The sequence below is a fragment of the Phacochoerus africanus genome, chromosome 5 (assembly GCF_016906955.1).
Source record: "Phacochoerus africanus isolate WHEZ1 chromosome 5, ROS_Pafr_v1, whole genome shotgun sequence".
Classification (NCBI taxonomy): domain Eukaryota; kingdom Metazoa; phylum Chordata; class Mammalia; order Artiodactyla; family Suidae; genus Phacochoerus; species Phacochoerus africanus.
The window spans coordinates 64,062,696-64,088,764 of NC_062548.1; the positions used below are offsets into that span (position 1 = coordinate 64,062,696).

The following is a 26,069-nucleotide window of genomic DNA, read 5'->3' on the forward strand; positions in this document are numbered from 1 at the left end:
TTGTTTTGAGTACGTTTAGGGACTGACGAGTTGAAGCCATGTGTGACTGACTGCCTGTGTCCACACTCTCCAGGTTCCACAGCCACAGTTCCAGCCCTCCTGGCTCACTTTATCTACTGTTACCAAATCAGGGGTGGGGGTGGGGGGGCACTCTTCAGGGTACATTCATCATTTCTCCAAGTTGGATATATGCTGGCTCAGATGTCAAGTAAAATATCCAAAAAGCTTTTAAGGCAAGACTGTTTGTATATTATTCTGAATCCCTGGCTTCTAGCCACTGGAAAATATCAGAGCAGGAGAAAACTTATAGGGACCTCAAAACTTTGACCTTTGAAGCAAGAGATATGATCTGATGAAAATCAAGTAAGGTTAGTGGTATGTTACAATGAGATGTGGCAACGAATTACTACCTCATATATGACCAAAGATTTAAATTTTCCTGGTGTAAGCTTCCTTATAGAAGAAAAATCAAGCAGGGAGCAAGAATACTATAAACAGGAGTTCCCGTCGTGGCGCAGTGGTTAACGAATCCGACTAGGAACCATGAGGTTGCGGGTTCCGTCCCTGCCCTTGCTCAGTGGGTTAATGATCTGGCGTTGCCGTGAGCTGTGGTGTAGGCTGCAGATGCGGCTCGGATCCCGCGTTGCTGTGGCTCTGGCGTAGGCCGGTGGCTACAGCTCCAATTCGACCCCTAGCCTGGGAACCTCCATATGCCACAGGAGCAGCCCAAGAAATAGCAAAAAGACAAAAAAAAAAAAAAAGAATACTATAAACAGAGATGTGCCGCAGGTTGAAGTGCTTTAAACCTGTTTACAGAAGGTTCAAAACATGTTTACAGAAGGTTCCTAAGTTTGGTCAAGATTCCACATTGTGCTTTTATTTTTTTTTCTTTTATTTATTTATTTATTTTTTTCGGTCTTTTTGCTATTTCTTGGGCTGCTCCCGCGGCATATGGAGATTCCCAGGCTAGGGGTCCAATCGGAGCTGTAGCCACCGGCCTACGCCAGAGCCACAGCAACGAGGGATCCGAGCCACGTCTGCAACCTACACCACAGCTCATGGCAACGCCGGATCGTTAACCCACTGAGCAAGGGCAGGGACCGAACCCGCAACCTCATGGTTCCTAGTTGGATTCGTTAACCACTGCGCCACAACGGGAACTCCCCACATTGTGCTTTTAGAAACAAGGGAAGAAAGGCTGGTGTGGACAAATGGGGAGCCTTATCTTGTACACATACAGTCTCTCAGGATGTGTAAAATTTGCTGCCAGAAGATCGTTTTAAGAATTATCATGCAAATAACATCAGTTCAGTGGGCAGGAGGTAGATGGTAGTGACATGGCTTTATTTAGGTTAGAAATCATGTGCTTTACCACATCGTTTAGGCACAAGGCTGCTTCACTTACCACTTCTGTTGATGTTTCCGCATGTTCAGAAGTAACGTGTTCTTGAAGAGATGTCTCCGTATAGCCCATTTTTCCACAATAGGGACAAGTAAAAGACTGTGGCTGCTCTACAGAGAAAGCTTCCCCACCATAGTACAAATCTGAAAAGTAGAGTGGGGTTCCATTGAAAAATAATTATTATTAGTTTTAAGAAATATATAAAAATGTAATCATATGGTATAGTAATGTAAAAGAAAAGTGTGCCTGAAATCTCTACCAACATCACTCTGTCAAGATGGGCTTAGGTACCACCTCTATTACATCACTAACATCCTCACTCTCCCAAAGACTCTGTGAGGCTCTTCCAAAATTTCTTCTCCACTTGCTACTGTAGCCTTATAGCAAACAGCTTTTTATCCCTTCATTTAATTCTGAAACATATCTAAGTTCACATCTGGTTCTAATTTTATTGTAATTTATTTTTTCCTTTACATTTGTCTACACTGTGACAATGCCAATGTCAACGCAAAGAATCAGCAGCATGTATCATATACAGGAACATGAGTAAGCAGAGGAAAACAACAGATGACAATGATCATCATGCTAACTCCTAGACGAGCTGTCATCCACAGAACATACCGTTCATATAGCAGGAAGAACACTAAGCATTCAGTTCCTGAAATTGCTAACCTGAAGGGTATACTACCACAACATACTCTGCCCAACTTGGTTACTGAAGAACTGATCAACTGGTAAGAGTCTGTGGGAATAATTTGTTTGCCTGATTAACACATCTCAAGGAATAGGTCTAATTTTCTCCACAGAAGGAAATGCAATTTAAGTATACTTACTATGTTTTGCCACCTCATCACAAAGATCTCATTATTTAATGTGAAAGAAGCAACTAATTCAAGAGGATATGATTATTTTTGTGAGAAGAGAAAACGAAAGTGTTTACTATATGATAGATACGTTCACATTCACTTCTAGGGAAATTTAGACTATCAAAAATATTTACCCATTATGTATATATTGACATTTATTATGTCCACAAGACTTGCCAGGTAAATTTGGGGTTGGTGGGGATAATTATATATATATATATTTTTTGTTGTTGTTGTTGTTGTTGCTATTTCTTGGGCCGTTCCTGCGGCACATGGAGGTTCCCAGGCTAGGGGTCTAATCGGAGCTGCAGCCACCAGCCTACGCCAGAGCCACAGCAACGCGGGATCCGAGCCGCATCTGCAACCTACACCACAGCTCACGGCAACGCCGGATCTTTAACCCACTGAGCAAGGGCAGGGACGGAACCCGCAACCTCATGGTTCCTAGTCGGATTCGTTAACCATTGCGCCACGACGGGAACTCCGGGATAATTATATTAAAGAATAGCACTTCCTCATCTGATAAAGTGCATCTACAAGAAAACACACAGCTAACATTGTACTTACTGGTGAAAGACTAGGTGCCTTCCCCCTAAGATCAGGAATACTGGCTGAGAGGGAACATGTGGGAACCTTTATTTTTTAATCTATTTTTCTTTTTTGGCTGTGCCCATGGCATGCAGAAGTTCCCAGGCCAGAGACTGAACCTGAGCCACAGAAGTGACAACACTGGATCCTTAACCCGCTGAGACACCAGGGAACTCTCAAAATAAAATTAAAAAAAAAAAATTCCATTTACAATAAGAAAAGAATAAAACATTTAGGATACATTTAATAAAAGAAGTATAACATTCATCCTCTAATAATAGAAAATGTTGTTGAAAGAAATTAAAGATAACCTAAATAAAAGAAAGACCACATTCATGGGTTGGCAGGTTTAATATCATTACTTTCAAACTCCTCTACAGATACAAAACAATTCCTATCAAAATCTCAGTTGGCTCCTTTGCAGAAATTCGACAAGTTGATCCTAAAATTCACCCCAAATTCAAGGGATCTAGAATACCCAAACAAACACTCTTGAAAAAGAACAAAGTTGGAAGACTTGCACTTTTTAAATTTCAAAGATTATTACTACGCAATTGAGACACTGTGGTACTGGCAGAGAGGCATTTAAATCAATGGAATAGATTGGGAGTCCAGAAATAAAAATTGACATTTATGGTCAATTCATTTTTAACAGCTTTATAATGTATCTTCGACATAAAAATTATATATATTCATGTTATAAAACTTGTATACATTGTGAAAAGATTACCAGTCAAGCTAATTACCATCTCTCCCTCTAGATAGTTATCACTGTGTGTATAAGTGTGGAGAGATTTCATGTAAGATCTATCCTCCTAGAGTTCCCTAGTGGCCTAGAGATTAAGGATCCAGCATTGTCACTGCTGTGGCTCAGGTTCGGTTCCTGGCCCAGAAATTTATGCATGCCACGGGTAAAGGAAAAAAAGTCTATCCTCCTGGAAAATTTTAAGTACACTATACAATACTGTTCTGTGGTCATCAACATGCTGTGCATTAGATCTCTAGAACTTATTCATCTTCATAACAAAACTTTGTATCCTTTCACCAACATCACCCCAATTTTCCTCTTCTCTGCAGTCAACTGACTTTTTTTTTTTTTGTCTTTTGTTGTTGTTGTTGTTGTTGTTGTTGTTGTTGCTATTTCTTGGGCCGCTCCCACGGCATATGGAGGTTCCCAGGCTAGGGGTTGAATCGGAGCTGTAGCCACCGGCCTATGCCAGAGCCACAGCAACGAGGGATCCGAGCCGCGTCTGCAACCTACACCACAGCTCACGGCAACGCCGGATCATTAACCCACTGAGCAAGGGCAGGGACGGAACCCGCAACCTCATGGTTCCTAGTCGGATTCGTTAACCACTGCGCCACGACGGGAACTCCTCAACTGACTTTTAATAAGAGTGCCAAGACAATTCCCTGGATAAAGAATAGTCTTTTCTGGAGTTCCCATTGTGGCTCAGTGGTTAATAAACCCAACTAGCATCCATGAGGACTTGGGTTTGATCCCTGGCTTTGCTGAGTGGGTTAAGGATCTGGTGTTGCTGTGGCTGTGGCACAGTAGGTCAGTGGCTGCAGCTCTGATTGGACCCCTAGCCTGGGAACCTCCACATGCTGTGGGTGTGGCCCTAAAAAGACAAAAGACAAAAAAACCAAAACAAAAAAATATATAAAAAAAAGAATAGTCTTTTCAACAAATGATTCTAGGACAACTGAACATCTATGTGTGAAAGAATGAAGGTGGACTTCTACTTCATTCTACACATAAAAATTAATTCAAAATGTATCAAAATCTAAATGTAAATACTAAAATTATAAAACTCTTACATGAAAACACAGTTTTAATTCTTCATGATCTTGGATTAGGCAATGGTTTCCTAGATACGACACCCCCCCCACAAAATTAACATCAAAATTAAAACTTTTGTGCTTCAAAACATACCATCAAGAAAGGGAAAAGATAAGCCACAGAATGCGAGAAAATTTCTGCAAACCATCCATCTGTAAGGAACTTGTATACAGAATATACAAAGAACAATGATATCTCAATAATAAAAGATATATTGCCCCATTAAAAAATGGGCCGAGGATCTGAACAGACATTTATACACATAACTAATCAGCACAGGGAAAGATGGTCAATATAACCAAGCATCAAAACTACATGAGACACCACAACTTCACATCCACTAGGATGGCTATAATCAAATCAAAGAAGACAGATAATAGGAGTTCTATTGTGGTGCAGTGGGTTAAGGATCTGGCACTGTCACTGCAGCAGCATGTGTGATCCCTGGCCCAGAAACTTCCACATGCCACAGGTGTATCTAAATTGAAAAAAGACAGAGAGTAACAAGTGCTAAGTAAGAAATTACAGCATGGTAATATTTAAAGCTTTTCTTATGAGCTGACAGTGCATCAACAGCAGAAATAACCTGCTTCCTGAAAACTACAGCAATAATACTTGTGTACTGTTAGCAAGAACAATCAGTTTAAGCTTTATTCCTTCTTTACTGAGGCACTCTTCTATTTCATACTTTGCCAGTTGTATTTATTTCCGAATGGCTTTCATAAATAAACTATGATTAAGATAAATAATTACTTGGAATATGAAAGTAAGATTCATGTTATTTTTAGAGAATTTGGTGCCTCACATATGCTACTGGGAATGAGTTAGAATACTGTGCCTTTACTTCTTCACACATACACACAATTCTAAATGATAATTCAGAATTTTAAATAAATACGTACCAAAATCTACCCTTGTTAATATGCACTGCATTGGGTGGTCAGTTGTATGCCTTGTTGTTGTTGCACCACTTTCATAACAAGATGCACAAAGATCGTAATCGTAGCAAATTAAGCACTTATATCTGCGACCTCGAAAATTTCCTTTTAAACATGCATCACAGCTGACACCTATAAGGAAAAAGAAATAGTATTAATTAGCAGTCATAAAAGGCCATTCTCCATTTCATTTTTATAAAGCTGCACTTCTAACCCCATATTTCCTTTCCAAAATGACTAGAAACAACATAGTAAAATGATATGGGAACTTCCAACAATATAGTGGATTTGTTACTGGATTTACATTCCTAATGAAAATAACTTCATGTCCGACAAAATGTAGAACAACTTTTCAAATGTCTTGATGAACTAGGAAGAGGATAAAAAACCAAGTAAAAGAGGAACAGGTAACTGGAATCACTAAAGGAGGTGGGCATCTATCTGGAAAAATCTGAGCTTAGATTTTCACAGTATTGCAGGAAAAACAAAGCATAGGAAGCAAAGACCAACGTCTACCATGGTGGGGTGTCTGATAGGCAATTCCTTACAAAGCTTAGATGCTAATATACCCTCAGTATACAGGTGAGCTAAAAATCCTCCTTAGGGATTACAAAACTCGCCTGTGAAATTCTCCTCCCACTAGGTATGAAACAACAACAAAAAACAAAAAACAACAAAAGACTTATAAGAAGTCTGGGCTGGTTTGTGGTTATAAGTAAAGAGCCTAAATTCAGACTTCCAAAGGGTTCTCTGGTGAAGAATTTATTTTATTATTATTATTATTATTATTATTATTATTTTGGCCATAGCATACAGAAGTTCCCAGGTCAGGGAAGTGAAAGCATGTTGAAGTTGTGGCCTGTGCCACAGCTGTGGCAACACCAGATCTTTAACCCACTGCACCACAAGGGAACTTCCAAGAATTTAACTTAATGTGATCCTGAACTAGAACTGCCGCCAAGCATCTGGCAGAAACAAAATTCCAAGGAATAAGAGTTCATACACGAGATACCACCACCAACCAAAAGACACCATCAGAAAGAAGTAGCAGAAACAGAGTGGAATCAGACTGGCAAAGGTTTGTATCAGAACTGAATACCAAATATACTTAACAGTTAAAAGGAGCTTGAAAAAAAAGAGGCAACGAACAGATATGAAAATGAGCCAAGGAGTTCCCTGATGGCCTAGCAGTTAAGGACTCAAGTTGTCACTGCTGTGGCTCAGGTTCAATCCCTGGCCCAGGGACTTCTGAATGCCACTGGTGCAGCCCAGAATAAAAGGAAAGAAAACAAAATGAACCAAATGTCTAAATGTAAAAAGAAAAAAATTAATTACAATTTAAATCTCAATGGGCAGGTTTAATGGTAGGAAAGCCTTTTATTCATATATGACATGCTTATTTCTATACAGAAAACCCCAATACAGCTATTTTTTTTATTTTTTTTGCCTTTTAGGGCCACACTTGTGGCATATGGAAGTTCCCAGGCTAGGGTCCAATTGGAGCTGCAGCTGCTGGCCTAGGCCAGTCACATCAACGCCAGATCAGAGCTTCGTCTGAGACCTACACCACAGCCCATGGCAAGGCCAGATCCTCAACCCACTGAGTGAGGCCAGGGATCAAACCCGAAACTCCATGATTCCCAGTTGGATTCGTTTCTGCTGCACCACAATAGGGACTCCCGAATACAGCTAAGTGTTTAGAATAAAGCATTTTAAGCAAGGTTGCTTAAATAAAAAAACCAATTAAATAAAATTGGTTTCTTCATTCCAAATGAGATAAAAGTATTTTTTAAAACGCCATTTATGATTCTACTTACATGAGGTACTTAGACTAGTCAAATTCACAGAAAAAAAACAAAGCAGAAGAGTGGTTTACTAGAGGTGGGTGGAAGGGGGGTACTGTTTACTGGGTTTCAGTTTGCGATGATGAAAAATTCTGGAAATGGATAATGGTAATAGTTGTACAATGCAAAGGTACCAATGCCACCAAAATGTACATGTAAAAAGCATTAAAATGACAGATTTTAGGTCATGCATATTTTACCACACACACAAAAAAAAATGCCATTTGATGGAGTTCCCGTTGTGGCGCAGTGGAAACGAATCCAACTAGGAACCATGAGTTGTGGGTTCGATCCCTGGCCTCACTCAGCAGATTAAAGAGCTGGTGTTGCAGGCTGGGAGCTGTAGCTCTGACTGGACCCCTAGTCTGGGAACCTCCATGTGCTGAGGGTGCGGCCCTAAAAAGCAAAAAAAAAAAAAAAAAGAATAACAAGATGGAGGGATCTGCTTAACAAATCAAGAGCTACTAATACAAAGCTACAGTAATTAAGATAAAATGTCTTGGCATAGAGACAGATGAACTGACCAAAGGAACAGAATAGAAAGCCCCACGTTGCAATCTGTTTCATGATAGTAAAAGGTCATTAGAGATCAGTGAGGAAAGGAGTAGACAGTAAATGGTACCAGAACAGGTGATCATCCATAGAGGGGGAAAATAAAACTGGATCTCTTCCACGGATTTCCACCACCCCCATCAATTCCAGACGGTTTAAAGACAAAAGTGAAAGGAAAAGTAAAAAAAAAAAAAAAAAAAATCTCTGAAGACAATAGAGGGTAATATTTTTATGAGCTCAGAGTAGGAAACAATTTCTTTTTTTCTGGCCATGCCCTTAACCCGCTGGATAAAGTAACTCTAGGAAACAATTTCTTACAACACACACACAGGGCCCAAATCATAAAGATATATATTAAACCACATTAAAATTAAGACTTTCTTCATTTTTTAATATCCTAGAGATGGAACTGACAAGGCTCAGAAACTGGTGATAAATGCAACATACATGACAGACCAAAGTTAGGTATACAGAACACATTAAGGAACTCTTACATATCAGTACGAAAATGATGAACATCTAATGGAAAAATGGACAAAGACATCAATGGGCAAAGAATAATAAACATATATGACCAATCAATATATGAAAAGATGCTCAATCTCCTTAGTCATCAAAGAAGTACAAATAAAACCATCATGAGCTGTCATTTTACATCTAACAATTAGGCAGTCTGTTGATATCAAGTGCTGGTAAAGACAAGGAACAACAGAAACACTCTGCTCTGCTGGTGGCAACAGGAATCAGCACAACCACTCTAAAATTTTCTTCATATTCTAGTCACATTAAACATGTGCAATTCCCAGGATTTTGCAGTTTCGCTCTTAAATATATGCCCTGGGGAATCCTCTGGTGCCTGTGCACACCAGAAGAATGTTCACAGGTTTTGCAAACAAAAAAAAGAAAAAAGAAAAAGGGGTGGGGGGGCTTTTAACAACCCAAAGGCCCATTACAGAATGAATTAAAAGAGAATGAATGCTAGCCTTAAATAGTGAGTGAGGATGGGTATTTAAAACAAAGCTATAAGCAAGTTAGAAGATAAGTGCTATGGAGAAAAATAAAGCAAAAAATACATGGTGTGGCCTAAGAAAGCTTCCCTGAAAAAATGATCAGCAAAACAATATAATACGGCAAAATTTCCTTATTCAAAATAGCTTTCCAACAAAAAAACCAGAACAACAACAACAAAAGGAGTTCCCGTTGTGGCGCAGCGGAAGTGAATTCCACTAGCATCCATGAGGATGCAGGTTCAATCCCTGGCCTCAATCAGTGAGTGGATTAAGGATCTGGTGTTGCCGTGAGCTTGCAGGCCGGCAGCTGTACCTCTGATTTGACCCCTAGCCTGGGAACTTCCATATGCCTCGAGTGAGGCCTTAAAAAGCAAAAAAAAGAAAAAAGCTTCCAGGCACTATAATAACATTGAAAGGGGGTAACTATCTACTTAGATTCACAAACGAAAGTTTAATGTGACATGGTACAATAACTGTTATCAAACAAAATGTAGTGTGAACTCAGCTAAAAAGGTGCCAGAAAAGGAAGCTCAGTTTTGAACACTAACTTTCTGGCATATCCCATCTGACATTACCCTGCGGGCCCCACTTTTCTTTCTTTCTATCCTCCAACAAATGTAAATGAACAAAGCTTAAGGCGACTGTGGGTGGTGACACTGCCAAACACTGCATCATTTTCAGGAGAGACATGCTAATGATTTCTGCCCGTTGCCTGTTCTACTCTTCTGATGAAATTCAAAGTATTCTAAATCTAAATGCTCTCCTAAGAGGTAAGGATAGGGTGCGGTATCAGACTTCACCTACAATCCAGCTAGAGTTCAGTAACTGTTAGCCCTTTAAGAAATTGGACTTCTGGAGTTCCCATCGTGGCGCAGTGGCTAACGAATCCGACTAGGAACCATGAGGTTGCGGGTTCAATCCTTAGTCTTGCTCAGTGGATTAAGGATCTGGCGTTGCCATGAGCTGTGGTGTGGGTCGCAGACGCGGCTCGGATCCTGTGTTGCTGTGACTCTGGTGTAGGCTGGCAGCTATAGCTCTGATTAGACCCCTGGGAACCTCCATATGCTGAGGGAGTGGCTCAAGTAAAGGCAAAAAGACCAAAAAAAAAAAAAAAAAAAGAAAGAAAGAAAGAAAAAAAGAAATTGGACTTCTTTTGGAGTTTCTCCTGTGACCCAATAGGATCAGGGGCATCTTGGGGGCGCTGGGACACAGGTTTGATCCCCAGGCTGGCACAGGGTTAAGGTCAAGACTGTGGCTAGCACCTGATCCCTGACCTGGGAACTCTATATGCTGCAGGGTGGCCAAAAAAGAAAAAAAAAAAGAAAGAAAAAATTGGGCTTCTTGGGAGTTCTCTTATGGTACAGGGGGTTCAGGATCTGCCACTGTCACTGCAGCAGCTCAGGCCACAGCTGTGGCAAGGAGTTCCATCCTTGGCCCAGAAACTACAACACGCTGTGGGTGTGGCCAAAAATAGGGAAATTGGGGCTCTTTAAAAAATTATTAACTATTTTTGATGGAATCATTTCTAAAATGTTTTTTTTTTTAACTTCTTAACACTGAAAGACATTTAACAATTTTTGTGATTCAAGGTCTTTATTTCAAATACATATCTGTATCAGTGCTACCATTAAACATTATAATAGGTAAGTTCTCAGCAGGGTTTCTTATAAGTAAGAGTAACTTTATAACAATCTACGGTGGCAAGTATGTTACAGAAGATTTGTTTTGGTGATAAATGTACTATGAGTAAGAAGTCAGGGAAGTAAAAATATATTCTCACACATAGTTCTCCTCATTGTAACAGTTTTGCCAATTTAATACTTCTAATCTGTCATCATAAGCTTAAGTCAAGATCTTATTTTGTAGATTTCAAACCACCTTTTTTGGTTTTTTTTTTGTTTTTTTTGATAGTAGCTCAAAGTCTCAAAATAAAAGCATGGAAACATGCATAGGCTGCCAGAGTTTCTCAAAAGCACCCCACTTCCCCCATTTCCACTTGGAATTACTAAATCTCATTTAGCTTTGCGAAGGACCCCCCGATTTCCCTTCTGGGAACTTAAAACAGAATCTCTTCCAAGTATATCTGTCAGAATTCATTTTATAACCCAGACTAACAAAATCTGCTCCCTTAGTTTCCACTACAGGTGATCTACAATTCCAATGAGGGAAAACAAGCAGCTCTTCCTTCACGTGCACAGTCCCTTGGTTAACAACAGTTGTTCTACCTGGTACCAGGAAGCTCAGGAAAATCTGAAACAGAATATACATGTGGCATATGTAAAAGTATCAACTGCTTAATAGGAAGAATGGAATTGCTTCTGATGGGATATAAGATATATTTAACAACTAAAATTTCTAGAGAAAAGTGCTATGTTGTAATAGAAATAAAGAGTTCAAATTGTCAAATAAAAATACTGCCTTGAGATGCAAGGCTAAAGAACCACGAGACGTTAGTTAGCACTGAGATATCCTGGATTAAAAACATGGTTTCCTTGGAGCTCCTGTCGTGGTTCAGTATTAACAAATCTGACTAGGAACCATGAGGTTGCGGGTTCGATCCCTGGCCTCGATCAGTGGGTTAAGGACCCGGCGTTGCCGTGAGCTGTGGTGTAGGTCGCAGACTCGACTTGGATCCCATGTTGCTGTGGCTATGGTGTAGGCCGGCGGCTACAGCCCGATTAGACCCCTAGCCTGGGAAGCTCCATATGCCGTGGGTACGGCCCTAGAAAAAAGACAAAAAGAAAAAGTTAGGTTTCCTTTACCCTACATTATATACAGCCTGCAAACACTGTGTTAACCAAATAATAAAATATGCAACTCATCCTTGTATAACCTAGGTTTTAGCCATACTGTGTCACAAATAAATTCAATGACTACTTTATAAAATGGCAAAAAGCACAAGCTACATCTTTTTAAAAATTGTATTTACTATTTTTAATTATGTATAGCTTACAATATTATGAGGGTTTCAAGTATACAACATAGTAACTTGGTATTTTTACAGATTATGCCCCAAAATTATTGTAAAATATTATATTCCCTGTACTATACATTACATCTTTACAAAACTTGTTTTGTATTAAAGTACAGTTGATTTACAATGTGCCAATTTCTCCTGAAGAGCAAAGTGACCCAGTCATACATATATATATATTCTCTTTCTCATATTATCTTCCATCACGCTTTTTTTTTTTTAGAGCTGCACTTCGCAGTATATGGAAGTTCCTGGGCTAGGGGTCAAATTGGAGCTATAGCTGCCAGCCACAGCCACAGCCACAGGAGATCTGAGCCATGTCTGTGACCTACACCATAGCTCAGAGCAACACTAGATTCTTAACCCATAGAGTGAAGCCAGGGATCAAACCCGCATCATCATGGATATTAGTAGGGTTCGTTTCCTCTTAGCCACAACGGGAACTCTTCTATCATGTTCTATCCCAAGAGACTGGATATAGCTCCCTGTGCTGCACAGTAGGACCTCATTGCTTATCCATTCTAAATGTAATAGTTTGCATCTGCTAACCCCAAACTTCTAATCCATCCTGCTCCCTTCCCCATGTCCCTTGGCAAGTGGAAATCTGTTCTCTAGTTCTGTGAATCTATTTCTGTTTTGTAGATAGGTTCGTTTTTACCATATTTTAAATTCCACATATAGTGATATCATAAGATATTTGTCTTTCTCTTTCTGACTTTACTTAGTATGAGGATCTCTAGTTGCATCCATATTGCTGCAAATGGCATTATTTTTTATGGCTAAGTAATATTCCACTGCGTACAGGTACCAGTGTAATCCATTCACCTGTCAATAAGACATTTAGGTTGTTTCCATGTCTTGGATACTGTAAATAGTGCTGCCATGAACATATGGGTGCATGTATCCTTTTGAATTGTAGTTTTTTTTTTTGGTCCAGATATATGCCCAGGAGTAGGACTGACAGATCATATAGTAGTTCCATGTTTAGTTTTCCGAGGAATTTCCATACTGTTTTGCACGGTGGTTGTATCAATTTACATTTCCACCAACAGTGTAGGAGGGTTCCCTCTTCTCCACATCCTCTCCAGCATCTGTTATCTGTAGACTTACTAATGACGAGTGTCTAATGTCTGTAGACATTCTGATGAGTGTGGGGTGATACCTCACTGTAGCTTTGATTTGCATTTCTCTGATAATTAGTGATGTAGATTGAGCAGTCTTTCATGTGCCTACTGGCCATCTGTATGTCTTTGGAGAAATGTCTGTTTAGGTCTTCTGTCCATTTTTTCAATTGGGTTCTTTTGTTGTTGTTGTTGTTGTTGTTGTTGAGTTGTATGAGTTGTTTGTATTATCTGAGATTAAGCCCTTGTTGGTTGCATTATTTGCAACTATCTTCTCCCACTCTGTAGGCTGTCTTTTCATTTCTTAAAAAAAAAAAAAATGGTTTTCTTGGCTGTGCAAAAGCTTATAAGTTTGATTAGCTCTCATTTATTTATTTTTGTTTTTATTTTTATTGCCCTGGGAGACTGACCTTAGAGGACATTTCTAATGATTTATGTCAGAATGTTTTGCCCATGTTCTCTTACAAGTTGTATCTTAAAAGTTATAGTGGGATATTTGTGATTCCCCATCTGATCAAGTTCATCTAACAAGATAAACAAAAATGCTAAGAAATATAGTTTAACCTCAATTTTGACACTGATACATGTGAAACTAACATAAAAAGAATGGTATATATCTGACAACACTTAACTATAAAAACTGTATCTGAACACATTCACATCCACAACACTTACTTTTGTATTTAGGAATTTTGTAAAATTAATACATAAAGGCTAAGAACTAAAATCAGAGGAAAGAATGCCCCCTAGTGGGAACAGATGTTTAAAAAGCCACTGGAGGAGTTGCCATCGTGGTGCAGCAGAAATGAATCCGACTAGGAACCATGAGGTTTCGGGTTTAATCCCTGGCCTCCCTCAGTGGGTTAAGGATCTGGCGTGGTTGCAGACCAGGCTCGGATCTGGCGTTGCTGTGGCTGTGGTGTAGGCCGGCAGCTACAGCTCCGATTAGACCCCTAGCTTGGGAACCTCCATATGCCGCGGGTACGGCCCTAAAAAGGACAAAAGACAAAAGACAAAAAAAAAGAAAGCCACTGAAATAATAAGTAAAATGTCTTTTTTTCTTTCTTAATTTTCTAAAATAAAGGTTTGTTAACCTATATACACTACTATATGTATATTATAAATACATTTATACATCATTTAAAGAAAAACCCAAGGTTGACACAGATTTTTAATTTGAATGAATTTTTACTAGGGAACAGAGAGGTGGCAGGAGGGAAGGTCAGTAAAGGGAAAGCTATCTGTCAAGATACACAGTGAAAAGAAAAGACTCCATCTGGAATATAAGCCCAGGAATTGTTCAGCATTAGCCAATGACAATCTATTTTAACCCCTAGATACCACGTAATCTGGAGAGAAGGCCTTCTTTTTTACTTCACGAAACTCTCTCTTCAGGGCCCATACATCTCTAAATAAGTGTGACTTAAAAAAAAAAATGTACGTGTGTATGTATGTTATATGCTATAGAACAATACTGAGAACTGCACACTAAAATAACTTTACAATAATAAAGATAACTCCCAAAGAGGCTCTCTGAATTGAGATAGTTGAAAAAACATGCAGCCTTTTGAAGAGGATCTCAGATGAACATGGAAGCAATTAAAGAAATGTACTGCCACTCAGTGAAAAGTGAAAGTAGCCAGAATTAAAGAAGATGGTAAGGAGTTCCGGTTGTGGCGCAGCGGAAATGAACCCGACTAGGAACCATGAGGTTGCGGGTTCAACCCATGGCCTCACTCAGTGGGTTAAGGATCTGGCATTGCCGTGAGCTGTGGTGCAGGCTGCAGACGTGACTCAGATCCTGAGTTGCTGTGGCTGTGGCATAGGCCAGCAGCTGCAGTTCCAATTCATCCCCTAGCCTGGGAACCTCCATATGCTGCAGTTGCGGCCCTAAAAAGTCAATAAATAAATAAATAAATAAATAAAAAGAAGATGGTGAAGGGATCTTTCTAGAAGCAAAATTGCTGGAATCTGAGATAAACTCTAATGCTTCACAAGCTGTGACTCCTAGATCAGGAATAGAAAACTTTCCCCCCTTCTCTTAAAGAAACACAGGGGGAAATAGAAGCAATCATGCCTTCCAATAGTAAAGTAACTCTAGGAGTTCATTTCCTTAAAAAGAAGAAGGAAAAAAAAAAAGCCCTACTTAATTATCTTTAGAATTAGGATCAGAACACCCCCCCCCCCATGAAATACACATGTAATTCTATACTTGCTTGCCTGCTTATTTATTTGTTTATTTAGGCTGTGACGGCAGCATGCAGAGGTCCCCAGGCCAGGGATGAAAACCATGCCATAGCAGTGACAATGAGCCACAGCAGTGACAAAGCTGGATCCTGAACCTACTGAGCCACCAGTGAACGCCTATACATGTTTATTATCTTTTAAATCTATGCCATTTGGTAAAAGGAGAGGCTCATGAGGAGAGAAAACTGGGTACAGAAAGCCACATATACATACCATTCAGGAGAAGACCTCTACTTGAAGAGATGCCAGGGGCAGAGAAAGAGAAATGAGAATGAGGGAATGCTGGGAGAGCACTATTTGGGAAAGAGGACTGGGAGACAGAGAGGAACATTAGAGCAGGGGAAAGCATGGAGCTGCCTGGTAAATAGATTTTGAACTATGTGTGCTCTTCACACTTGGTAGACTTGAAAGTGTGATACACTCACCTGGCAGTTTAAAACAATCCTTTCTGTACTGGGACTCAGCTTTCTAACCTTGACTTTATTACTTTCAGGTAGAATTCTACGAGTTTGGTGATATGTAATAAGACTCAGTAGTCTTTCCCTACTGAGTATCCACTGTGTGCAAAGATAAGAGCAGTGAGTAAAGGTCTTTGCTATGTACAGCTAATACTCCAGTGGGTATTAGCAGCAACTCCCATTATTATTTACTGTGTCCCAGACAATTTTCAAAATTACTTTATTAATCTTCACAACAAAGTCATGAGGTAGTTGGAAAATATAATAAAACTTCTTTCATGGCTATGGATGACTCAAAGCCAGCTCATATCTGCCCAACAAAGTGGACAGAAAGGCAGGGGTTAGACATTTTACTTAAGGAGTTCCTTATGGATCTTGTCAAAGAGGAAAGTTTAATTCACCTCTAAAAGTTTAAGCTTAGAGGAATTTGGTCTATTTTGGAACAACTGGTTGTTTTGCTTGGTTTTAAAGAACTGTTTCTGGAGTTCCCATTGTGGCTCAGAGGTTAACGAATCTGACTAGCATCCACGAGGATGCAGGTTTGATCCCTAGCAGGCTCAGTGGGTTAAGGATCTGGTGTTACTGTGAGCTCTGGTGTAGGTCGCAGATGCAGCTTGGATCCCAAGTTGCTGTGGCTGTGCTGTAGGCTGGCAGCTGCAGCTCTGATCAGACCCCTGGCCTGGGAACTTCCATATGCTGCAGATGTGGCCCTAAAAAGCAAAAAAAAGAACAGTTTCTCTGCTCTTGCTTCGCAGAAAATGCATCCCTGGCCTGCAAACAGACACTCACCTGAGTAACAATGGACCTGCTCGTGAGGGACCTTAGTTAGCAATAGTCTTTCAGAATCTCTTATCTGGACATGGAGAAGCTTCTAAATTACTCAGTGTACTATCATATTCAGCCATAATTAGAGCTATTTTCCAACTCACATTAAATGAAGGAAGAAGAGTTGTGTAAGGAATGCCTGGGACAAAGCAGGAATTCAGTGAGTATCTGCTGAATGAATGAAGTGGATGAAAAGAGGAAGGGACATTTTCATGGAGTAATTAGATAAGAGCTTGAAAGAGAGGAAGGAAACAGGGATTAATGTGTGTCTATAATAGACTTCCTGATGTAAGAACGAGTGAATGATGAAAGTAGCGGGGGGAAGAGACTGAACAGGTACCTGTTTCCCGTAGGAGAAAAGAAAATTAAGTCAGTAGAAATGCTGCACCAAATACTTCTAGGCATGAGCTAACGTTCAGCAACATCAGCCTAAGTGAGCTTAGTTGCCAGCTGTATAAACGATGTTTATTGTTATTGGGAAACAGGGGTTTTTTTTGTTTTGTTTTGTTTTTGCTTTCGGCCACATTTGGTGCAAGCAGAGAAATTCTGGGGCCAGGGATCCAGCCCATGCCACAGCTGCAGCCTGAGCAAAAGCAGCGACGATGTTGGATCCCTAACCTGTTGCACCATCAAGGGAATTTCAGTAAAGAGGGTTTTTTTTATTAGCCACAGTTTTGTGTTAACAATTTTATAGGTAAAAACCAAAAATAAAATCTCAGTATTTTAAAATATGTGTGCAATTCCATTTAGTTGCTTTGAACAATGCCAACTAAACAGAAACTACTGCTGTTTTAAAGACCTTTCTAGGGAGTTCCCTTCGAGGCTCAGTGGTTAATGCATCCGACTAGGAACCACAAGGATGGGGGTTTGATCCCCGGCCTCACTCAGTGGGTTAAGGATCTGGCATTGCTGTGAGTTGTGGTGTAGGTGGCAGACACGGCTCGGATCCCGCGTGACTGTGGCTGTGGTGCAGGCCAGCAGCTATGGCTCTGATTCGACCCCTAGCTGTGGCTGTGGCATAGGCTGGCGGCTACAGTTCCGATTAGACCCCTAGCCTGAGAACAACCATATGCCACAGGTACGGCGCTAAAAAGCAAAATAAAGAAAGAAAGACAGACCTTTCTAGGCAGGTCTACAGGCCAAGCAGAGAGCTCCAGTCCTCCCAAAAGGCCAGTGTCCCTTGGAGTAGGTTACCTTTTTTTTTTTTTGGCCACACCCGCAATACTGGGAAGATCCCAGGCCAAGGATTGAACCTGTGCCACAGCAGTGACCTGAGCCACAGTGGTGACAAAACCAGATCCTTAACTGCTAGTCCACCAGGAAACTCCAGAAAAGGTGATCATTTTTATGAAAATATTGAGTGATTCCATGAACATTTTGCAGAGACTTGTAAAGGAGAATACTAGTACATTCCAATACTAGCACACTTCAAAACTACAGGAGCTGGTCTGAAAAATTAAAACACTTTAAATAGGTATGAAAAAACAGAGGAGACTCTCCCTCAGATCATCTACATAGCAATGTTCTCTCAATAACCAATTAATTAGTGTTTAACTGATCTTGATGCTCCAGGTACCTGATGAACAAATTGAGGCACAGGAGCACAAGCTACATGCTCCAAAGGCACACAGCCATTAAGTGACAAATAGTGATTAAGATGAACCTATTGATGCAGATCATCTGAGAACAGGAAGTCTGCTTTTGTTTATTTCAGAAGGGGATGTCTTTAGAATGTTTTATATACTATGGCATGGAGATATACATTTAATATCATGTTTATTGCTCTTCCCTTAATTCTTTATTTTCTAAGGGACAAAACCCCTCTAAAATGAAACCCTGAGGTTGAAGAATTACTTTCAAGGTGGATGTTAATATACATTTATTTATTTCCCGAGGTTGATGATCAGTCAAACACAGCTCTACCTAAAGGCACTATTTTGTAAGTTCTTACTCCATAGTCGTGTTTTCTTAACTTTCTGAAAATCCATTTATCCATATATTGGTAAATGTTTAGAAACATCACCACCTCCTCTACTGATAATTTTAGTTATATGTCACATCTCACTCTTTCAAATCACAGTAGAATATCAGTATGACCCTCAAATATATAATTTTTCATTTTTGGTCTTCGCAAACATAAGGAAATCTGGCACACATACATCCTCGAACATGGGAATCAATAACCTATTACACATGACATAATCCCCTAATGAAATTCTAGAACATTATGAGCTCCAATAAACTGCTATTATCACATCTAAGTCTCCACAAAAACAAGTTGTAAAAGAATACATATCACATGGAATCATTTATGTTAATTTAAAAATATGCAACACAAGAGTTCCCTGGTGGATCAGGCTCAGTGGGTTAAGGATCTGGTGTTGTCGCTACTGTGGTGCAGGTGAATCTGACCAGCATCCATGAGGACACGCGTTCAATCCCTGGCCTCGCTCAATGGGTTAAGGATCTGGCGTTGCCATGAGCTGTGGTGTAGTTCAGCGGCTACAGCTCTGATTTGACCCCTAGCCTGGGAACCTCCATATGCCACTAGTGCGGCCCTAAAAGACAAAATAAATAAATAAATAATAAAAATACACAATGCAACACTCTATAATTATAGTTTATCGATATATACATACATTTATAGAAAGCATATTGAAATGTGGACAGGAAGGATACATACCAACTCCCAAGAAGTGATGGCCTCTGGGATGTACAGAGATAAGGAAGGAAACAGAAAGGAAAGGAAAAAGGGTATAAAGTAGAATTCATCTATATCTGCAAAGTCTTATTTCTTTCTATACATTTAAAATATTTCACTTAAAACTAACATTTTTTGGCCCCAAAGATAGATTCTACATCCCTATTTGTTATGTCTTTCTAAGGTATAAACTAGTCACTGAGTTTCGAGGTAAGCATTCACTGTAGATCCCGTTGTGGTGCAGCAGAAACGAATCCAACTAGTAACCATGAGGTTGCAGGTTCGATCCCTGGCCTCACTCAGTGGGTTAAGGATCTCACATTGCTGTGGCTGTGGTGTAGGCCGGCAGCTACAGCTCCCCCTAGGATTCGACCCCTACCCTGGGAACCAACAATATGCCGCTGGTGCTAACCTAAAAAGCAAAGAAGGAAAAAAAAAAAGAAAAAAGGTAAGCATTAACAGAATGACTACCCCCAAACATAGTCACAATCTGGGCACGCTAGACGATGCTCAGAAGATGTGAAGAGCGACTAATGGGCACTGACAAGAGGCTCAATTTGCTGTTTAGATGCCTTCCCATCATGTATTTGGTGAGTACAGTTCAGAGGGCAGTAGGGGACTTCTGGCCTGGAAAAACACTTACATATATTTGTCAGAAGACTGTTATTTTAAACAAGGGTGAAACATACCTCATGGGGTCTGCCCCCCTTGGAACATTCTGCCTACGGTTTGACCACTTTTAAACTGACTTTCTGCCACTATCTGAGTGAAAGGGGAAGAAACAACAAGATGAATAGGGAACAAGAAGAAAGCATACTATTTGATGCTTATTTGAGCCAGAAATGCCTGCACATTTATTTGTGATAAATTCCCAGTTTGCACATGACAGCCCTTTCTATTACAGTGTAAAGGATTTGTCTGCATTGATATTAGGAAATAATTTCTCATTAACCTACCTTAAAAACATTACCTCAATGACAATTTTCCAGCACCTACAATGCCCACTTAGTGTTTAAAGTTTAATAGGGAATAAAGATAAGTAAACAAGCAATTAAAATACAATAGACAAGTGAGTGGCAGAGACTTGTGGGAACACGCCCACAAGCAAAAGCAATATGAGATGACTCATTCTAGTTGGGAAGGTACAACAGAGCCCCACAGTTAGTCTTACCCGGACACAACTCTTCATACTAAGCAGTCCCTGAGGCACCTTTCTCTTCAAAACACTGAAATTCAACTTCAGGCCCTTCTGTTCCATGTTTCCTTCACATAGAGCTGTTACTCTAAATCCACCCTCAGAAACGCAACCACACAGCTTAAAATGAGAATCAAGTTGCTTCCTCCTCTTTTCTAGGCAAACCAATTTAAAAATCTAACAGGTCTTCAACTGTAACATTATTTTTATGTCTACTCCAGTGCCTTCACTGGTTTTAAACTAAAGGGACCCACACTGATAGAAAACTCTGGAGAAGACAAGGAATAATGAACTCAAAGTGCAGAGCATATGCTAGGAAGCACGCTACCTACCCTACCTTTAGTTGTTGGGTCTGGGGTGATTATGAGACATGCTAGTTGAACAGTAAGCTGTCAGGCTGATCTTTGGGAGACTTCTTCTGAGGGAGGACAGGTCTTTCCATCACACGGAGAGTCATACACAACAGTATGGGACAGAAAGACATAAAGGACTAAACATACAGGCAAAATGAGAAAAATAGGCAACGCTTGTAGAGTTTGAAGCAAATCACTAGGAAATCAAACTAACTAGTTCTCAAGTATAAGTATCCAAAGCTAAAAAACAAAACAAAACATTGGCTTTAATATAAATATTATTCATGTTTCTTCTTCCCCCCATATGTGAACATTTTTCGCCATGATTCTGAGCAGTGAGTCTCTGGTAGGGCACCAGCCAGCAAATGCATCTAGGATAACGATGTAGCCATAAGGACTTGAAAACGCAACACTCAAAAGAACAGTGCCCCTACTTAAAAAAGGAGTATGGGAATAACCTAAAAGAACAAACTTCAAGAGCAGCACATAAACAATAACTTTATCATCAAGGATCTGAATTCTACCTGACTGCAAAGAAATTACTTAATTGGTTTTTGCTTTCCTCACCAACTAATTTAAATTTAAAAAGGGGGGGGGGAGTTCCCATTGTGGCTCAGTGGTAATGAACCCGACTAGAATCCCTGAGGATGCGGGTTCTATCCCTGGCCTCACTCAGTGGGTTAAGTATCTGGTGTTGCTGTGAGCTGTGGTGCAGACTGGCAGCTACAGCTCCAATTAGACCCCCAGCCTGGGAATGTCCATATGCTGCATGTGTGGCCCCAGAAGGAAAAAAAAAAAAAAAAAGAATATGCTAATCTCTATACTGCAGGGCTGTAACAAGCATGTGAATGTTAATTTCTCCTCCCTTCGTTCCCATTTCAAGGCTATGTGAAGTAAAGCTGGTTTCTGGTTATTACCATTGTTTCTCAGCTCCAAGCTTATTCTTTTCTACAATGCTGGCCTAGGACATTGTCCTCAATCAGGGGCCATTTTGTCCCCCACTCCCACCAAGGGTCCAGGCAGCCATGTATGGAAACATTCGGGAGGGGGGTGGGTACACAAATCAAGTGGGTAGAGGCCAGGGATGTTACTAAATATCCTACAAAGCACAGGGCAGGCACCTGGCCCAAAATATCAACGGTGCTGAGGTTGAGAAACCACAGTGTAGGGTCTACAAATTCAATTATTTATACTCCCTTGGCAGCTGGCTTCTAGCTCAAGTTCTGCCGATGCGAGGTCATGGAGGGAGAGAGAAGGCATCCCTCTGGTAGTAGAGGGATTCCAGCATCAACTTCTTCTGGCCTCTCATCACTAACCAGCTGTATCCCACTTGAAGGCCAAGTACCAACTGTGTACAAAAAGGCCTAGGGGAGTTCCCGCCGTGGCGCAGTGGTTAACGAATCCAACTAGGAACCATGAGGTTTCGGGTTCAATCCCTGGCCTTGCTCAGTGGGTGAAGGATCTGGTGTTGCCGTGAGCTGTGGTGTAGGTTGCAGACGCGGCTTGGATCCCGCGTTGCTGTGGTTCTGCCGTAGGCTGGTGGCTACAGCTCCGATTCGACCCCTAGCCTGAGAATCTCCATATGCCGCAAGAATGGCCCAAGAAATGTCAAAAAGACAAAAAAAAAAAAAAAAGGCCTAGGGAAGTAGGGGGCTGTGAACTCTTAAATTCTAGTAACCCCATCTTTTCCCTTTATGCAATGATAGAAATATATTTATTTATACTGTCCAATATAACAGCTACTAGTCTTTAAAATCCCTTGTTAGCCAACAGTGCCTAGAAGCAGCACTGTTCCAGAAGCAATCAGATCTTGGTTTCCAAACAGCATCCTCCACTAAGAAGAACTAAAGCTCTTTGGAGAAATGGATGATTCCAGAGGTAGGGCAGGGTGTGTTCATGAGGAGCCTGCAATATCTAGTTCTAAAATTAATACTGCAGAAAGAACAATGGATACTGAAGAAAGCTTGATGGGGTTTCCATTCTTCAAACCTGGGACAATTTGATCATCTAAATCAATAATAAAAACCAATAAGGTCCTAGAAATATAGGGAACTCTACTCAGCCTTCTCTAATAACCTATATGGGAAGAGAATCTGAAAGAGAATGGATATATGCATATGTATAACTGAATAGAGTATTAAAGAAAGCCGAATCACTTTGCTGTATACCTGACACTAAAACAACTCGAGGCAATAAATTTTTTTTTAAATAAAATCCGTAATAAAAAAATAATGCCCATGGAGTTTCCTTGTGGCACAGTGGGTTAAGGATCTAGCATTGTCACTGCAGTGGTATGTGTTCGATCCCTGACCGAAGAATTTCCACATGCCACAGGCACAGCCACAATAAATAAATAAATCCCATTGAATAATACAGAAATCCACACGTCCATAATGATGTAAATGAATAGGTAAATAAATCAAGAAGAAGGAAACAGGAAAAAAATTTCCACATAGTAGATTCCTTGACTAGAACTTACATTCCCACTCCTATTTCACCAGCACTGGACCTGCACTGTCCAGTAGGGTAGCCACTTAGCCACATGTGATTATTTAAATGTAATTTATTAAAATAAAACTAAAAATTCCATTCCACACTAGCTGTATTTCAAGGGCTCACATGGCTAGTGACTACTGCATTGGACAACAGTGCACTGGACAACGTCATCCGACACTGAACCTGATTTCTGTGATAATAAGGTCTAGAACAGATAATAAGGTAAGATCTCATTTTATTCTTCTTTGAAAATCTTAAATTTTAGTTCTAATATTTTTAAAAAGACGATTCCACAAAGATAAGCAGAGCAACACAATTTTGGAGGTGGGAAAGCAGAAGGATGGGTGGTAGCTGAGCCAGAAGGTTGAAGAAAGCCAAATCCTAGAATGGGTAAAGGGGAAGGCAAAGAAACCACCCAATCTACAAAGCAGATTCAACACAATGTCTAGGACTGGTGGCATCGGGTATCACTGGAACTTAGGTTAGGGTGGAGAACTACCTAAAAATGAAAGATGTAAAAGCTCTTTGAGAAGCAATTAAATTTGTAAGTTGCCTCTTTGATACTATAGTCCAAGTAGAAAGGGGAAGCTTATTCATTAAAGAGGGTAAAATATGGAGTTCCTGTTATAGCTCAGAAGAAATGAGCCCGACTAGTATCCATGAGGATGCAGGTTCAATCTCTGGCCTCACTCAGTGGGTTAAGGATCCTGCACTGCCGTGGCTTGGATCCTGAGTTGCTGTGGCTGTGGCGTAGGCTGGCAGCTGCAGCTCCAATTTGACCCCTAGCCAGGAAACTTCCATGTGCAGTGGGTGTGGCCCTAAAAAGCCAAAAAAAAAAAGGGGGGGGGTAAAATAGAGGGCTTCTGACCTAGGGAACTCAAGGAACTATTGACAACCACAGTAATGTGCACATTTTACTGAAAAGAGGAGTTGGAGTTAAGTCTTAACTAAATTATTTCTAGACAAAGAAGGTGGAGAAGGGAAAGAGAATAGAGCATTAAAGAGAAACGCAAATCTACAAGTTTCAATATCCTGAAAATCACCTTACACTTAGAGGAACTAGAAAAAGAGGAACAAACAAAACCCACAGTTAGTAAGAAAAGATGTCATAAAGATCAGAGCAGAAATAAATGAAATAGGGACTTAATAATTAAAAAGATCAATAAAACTAATGGCCTTTTTTTTGGAAAGATAAACAAAATTGATAAAACTTTAGTCAGGCTCATCAAGGAAAGAAGAGAGGGCCTAAATCGATAAAATTGGAAATGAAAAAGGAGAGATTACAACTGACACCACAGAAATACAAAGAATCGTAAGAGATTACCACAAAAATTATGCCCTAAGAAAATGGACAACCTAGAATAAATGGACAAATTCCTAGAAATGTATAATCTGCAAAGACTGAATCAGGAAGAAATAAAAAATATGAACAGACCAATTACCAGTAATGAAACTGAATCAATCATAAAACTCTCAACAAGCAAAAAGCTAGGACCAGGCAGCTTTGCAGGAGAAATCTATCAAACATTAATATCTATCTTTCTCAAACTATTCAAAAAAACTACAGAGAAAAAAACACTTTTGAACTCACTCTACAAGACCAGCATCATCCTAATACCAAAACCAAACAAGGATATCACACACAAAACAGAAAATTACAGGCCAGTATCACTGGTAAACATGGATGCAAAATTCAACAAAATATTTGCAAACCAAATTCAACAATACATTAAAAAAGATCATACATTAGGTTTAAGTGGGATTTATCCCAAGGAGGGTTTTTTTGTTTGTTTGTTTGTTGCTTTTTAGGGCCACACTTGCAGCACATGGAGGTTCCCAGGCTAGGGGTCTAATTGGAACTACAGCTGCCAGCCTACACCACAGCCACAGCAACGCCAGATCTGAGCCACATCTACAACCTACACCACAGCTCACAGCAACACCAGATCCCCAACCCACTGAGCAACGCCAGGGATTGAACCCACAACCTCATGATTCCTAGTTGGATTCATTTCCTCTGCGCCATGACAGGAACTCTAAGGATGGTTCAATATCCACAAATCAATCAATGTGTTACACATTAAGAAAATGAAGAATAAAAATCATATGATCATTATCAATAGATATAGAAGAAGCTTTTGATAAAACCCAGCAGTCATCTGTGATAAAAACTCAATAAAGGATGGACCTAGAGATTATCATATTAAGTGAAGTAAGTCAAAGACAACTATCATATGATATCACTTACATGTGGAATCTAATTAAAAATGACCCAAAAGAACTTATTTATAAAACAGAAACAAACTCACAGATTTCAAAACAAGACTTAGGGTTTCCAAAAGGGAAACTGTGATGGTGTGTGGGTGGGATAAATTGGGAGGATGGGATTAACACATACACAGTACTCTATATAAAAGATAACTAACAAGGACCTACTGTATGGTACAGGGAGGTCTACTCATGTTCTGTAATAACTTGTAAGAACAAAATAGATATATTTATAATATGTATAACTGATTTACTTTGCTGTAAACTTAACACAACATTTAAAATCAACTATAGCAGGAGTTCCTGTTGTAGCACAGTGGAAATGAATCTGACTGGGAACCATGAGGTTTCGGGTTCAATCCCTGGCCTCGCTCAGTGGGTTAAGGAT

At 40.0% G+C, this 26,069-nt stretch overlaps 1 protein-coding gene across 1 annotated transcript in view; it reads right to left on the reverse strand.

The window, feature by feature from the left end:
• KCMF1 (potassium channel modulatory factor 1) overlaps positions 1-26,069 on the reverse strand; it is an 85,684-nt gene that overhangs the window by 27,665 nt on the left and 31,950 nt on the right. Inside the window, exons 2-3 of the mRNA XM_047781651.1 lie at positions 5,602-5,769; positions 1,406-1,545 (exon numbers count right to left, since the gene is read on the reverse strand). Coding sequence (XP_047637607.1) covers positions 1,406-1,545; positions 5,602-5,769 — 308 coding nt within the window. The remainder of the gene's footprint in view (positions 1-1,405; positions 1,546-5,601; positions 5,770-26,069) is intronic.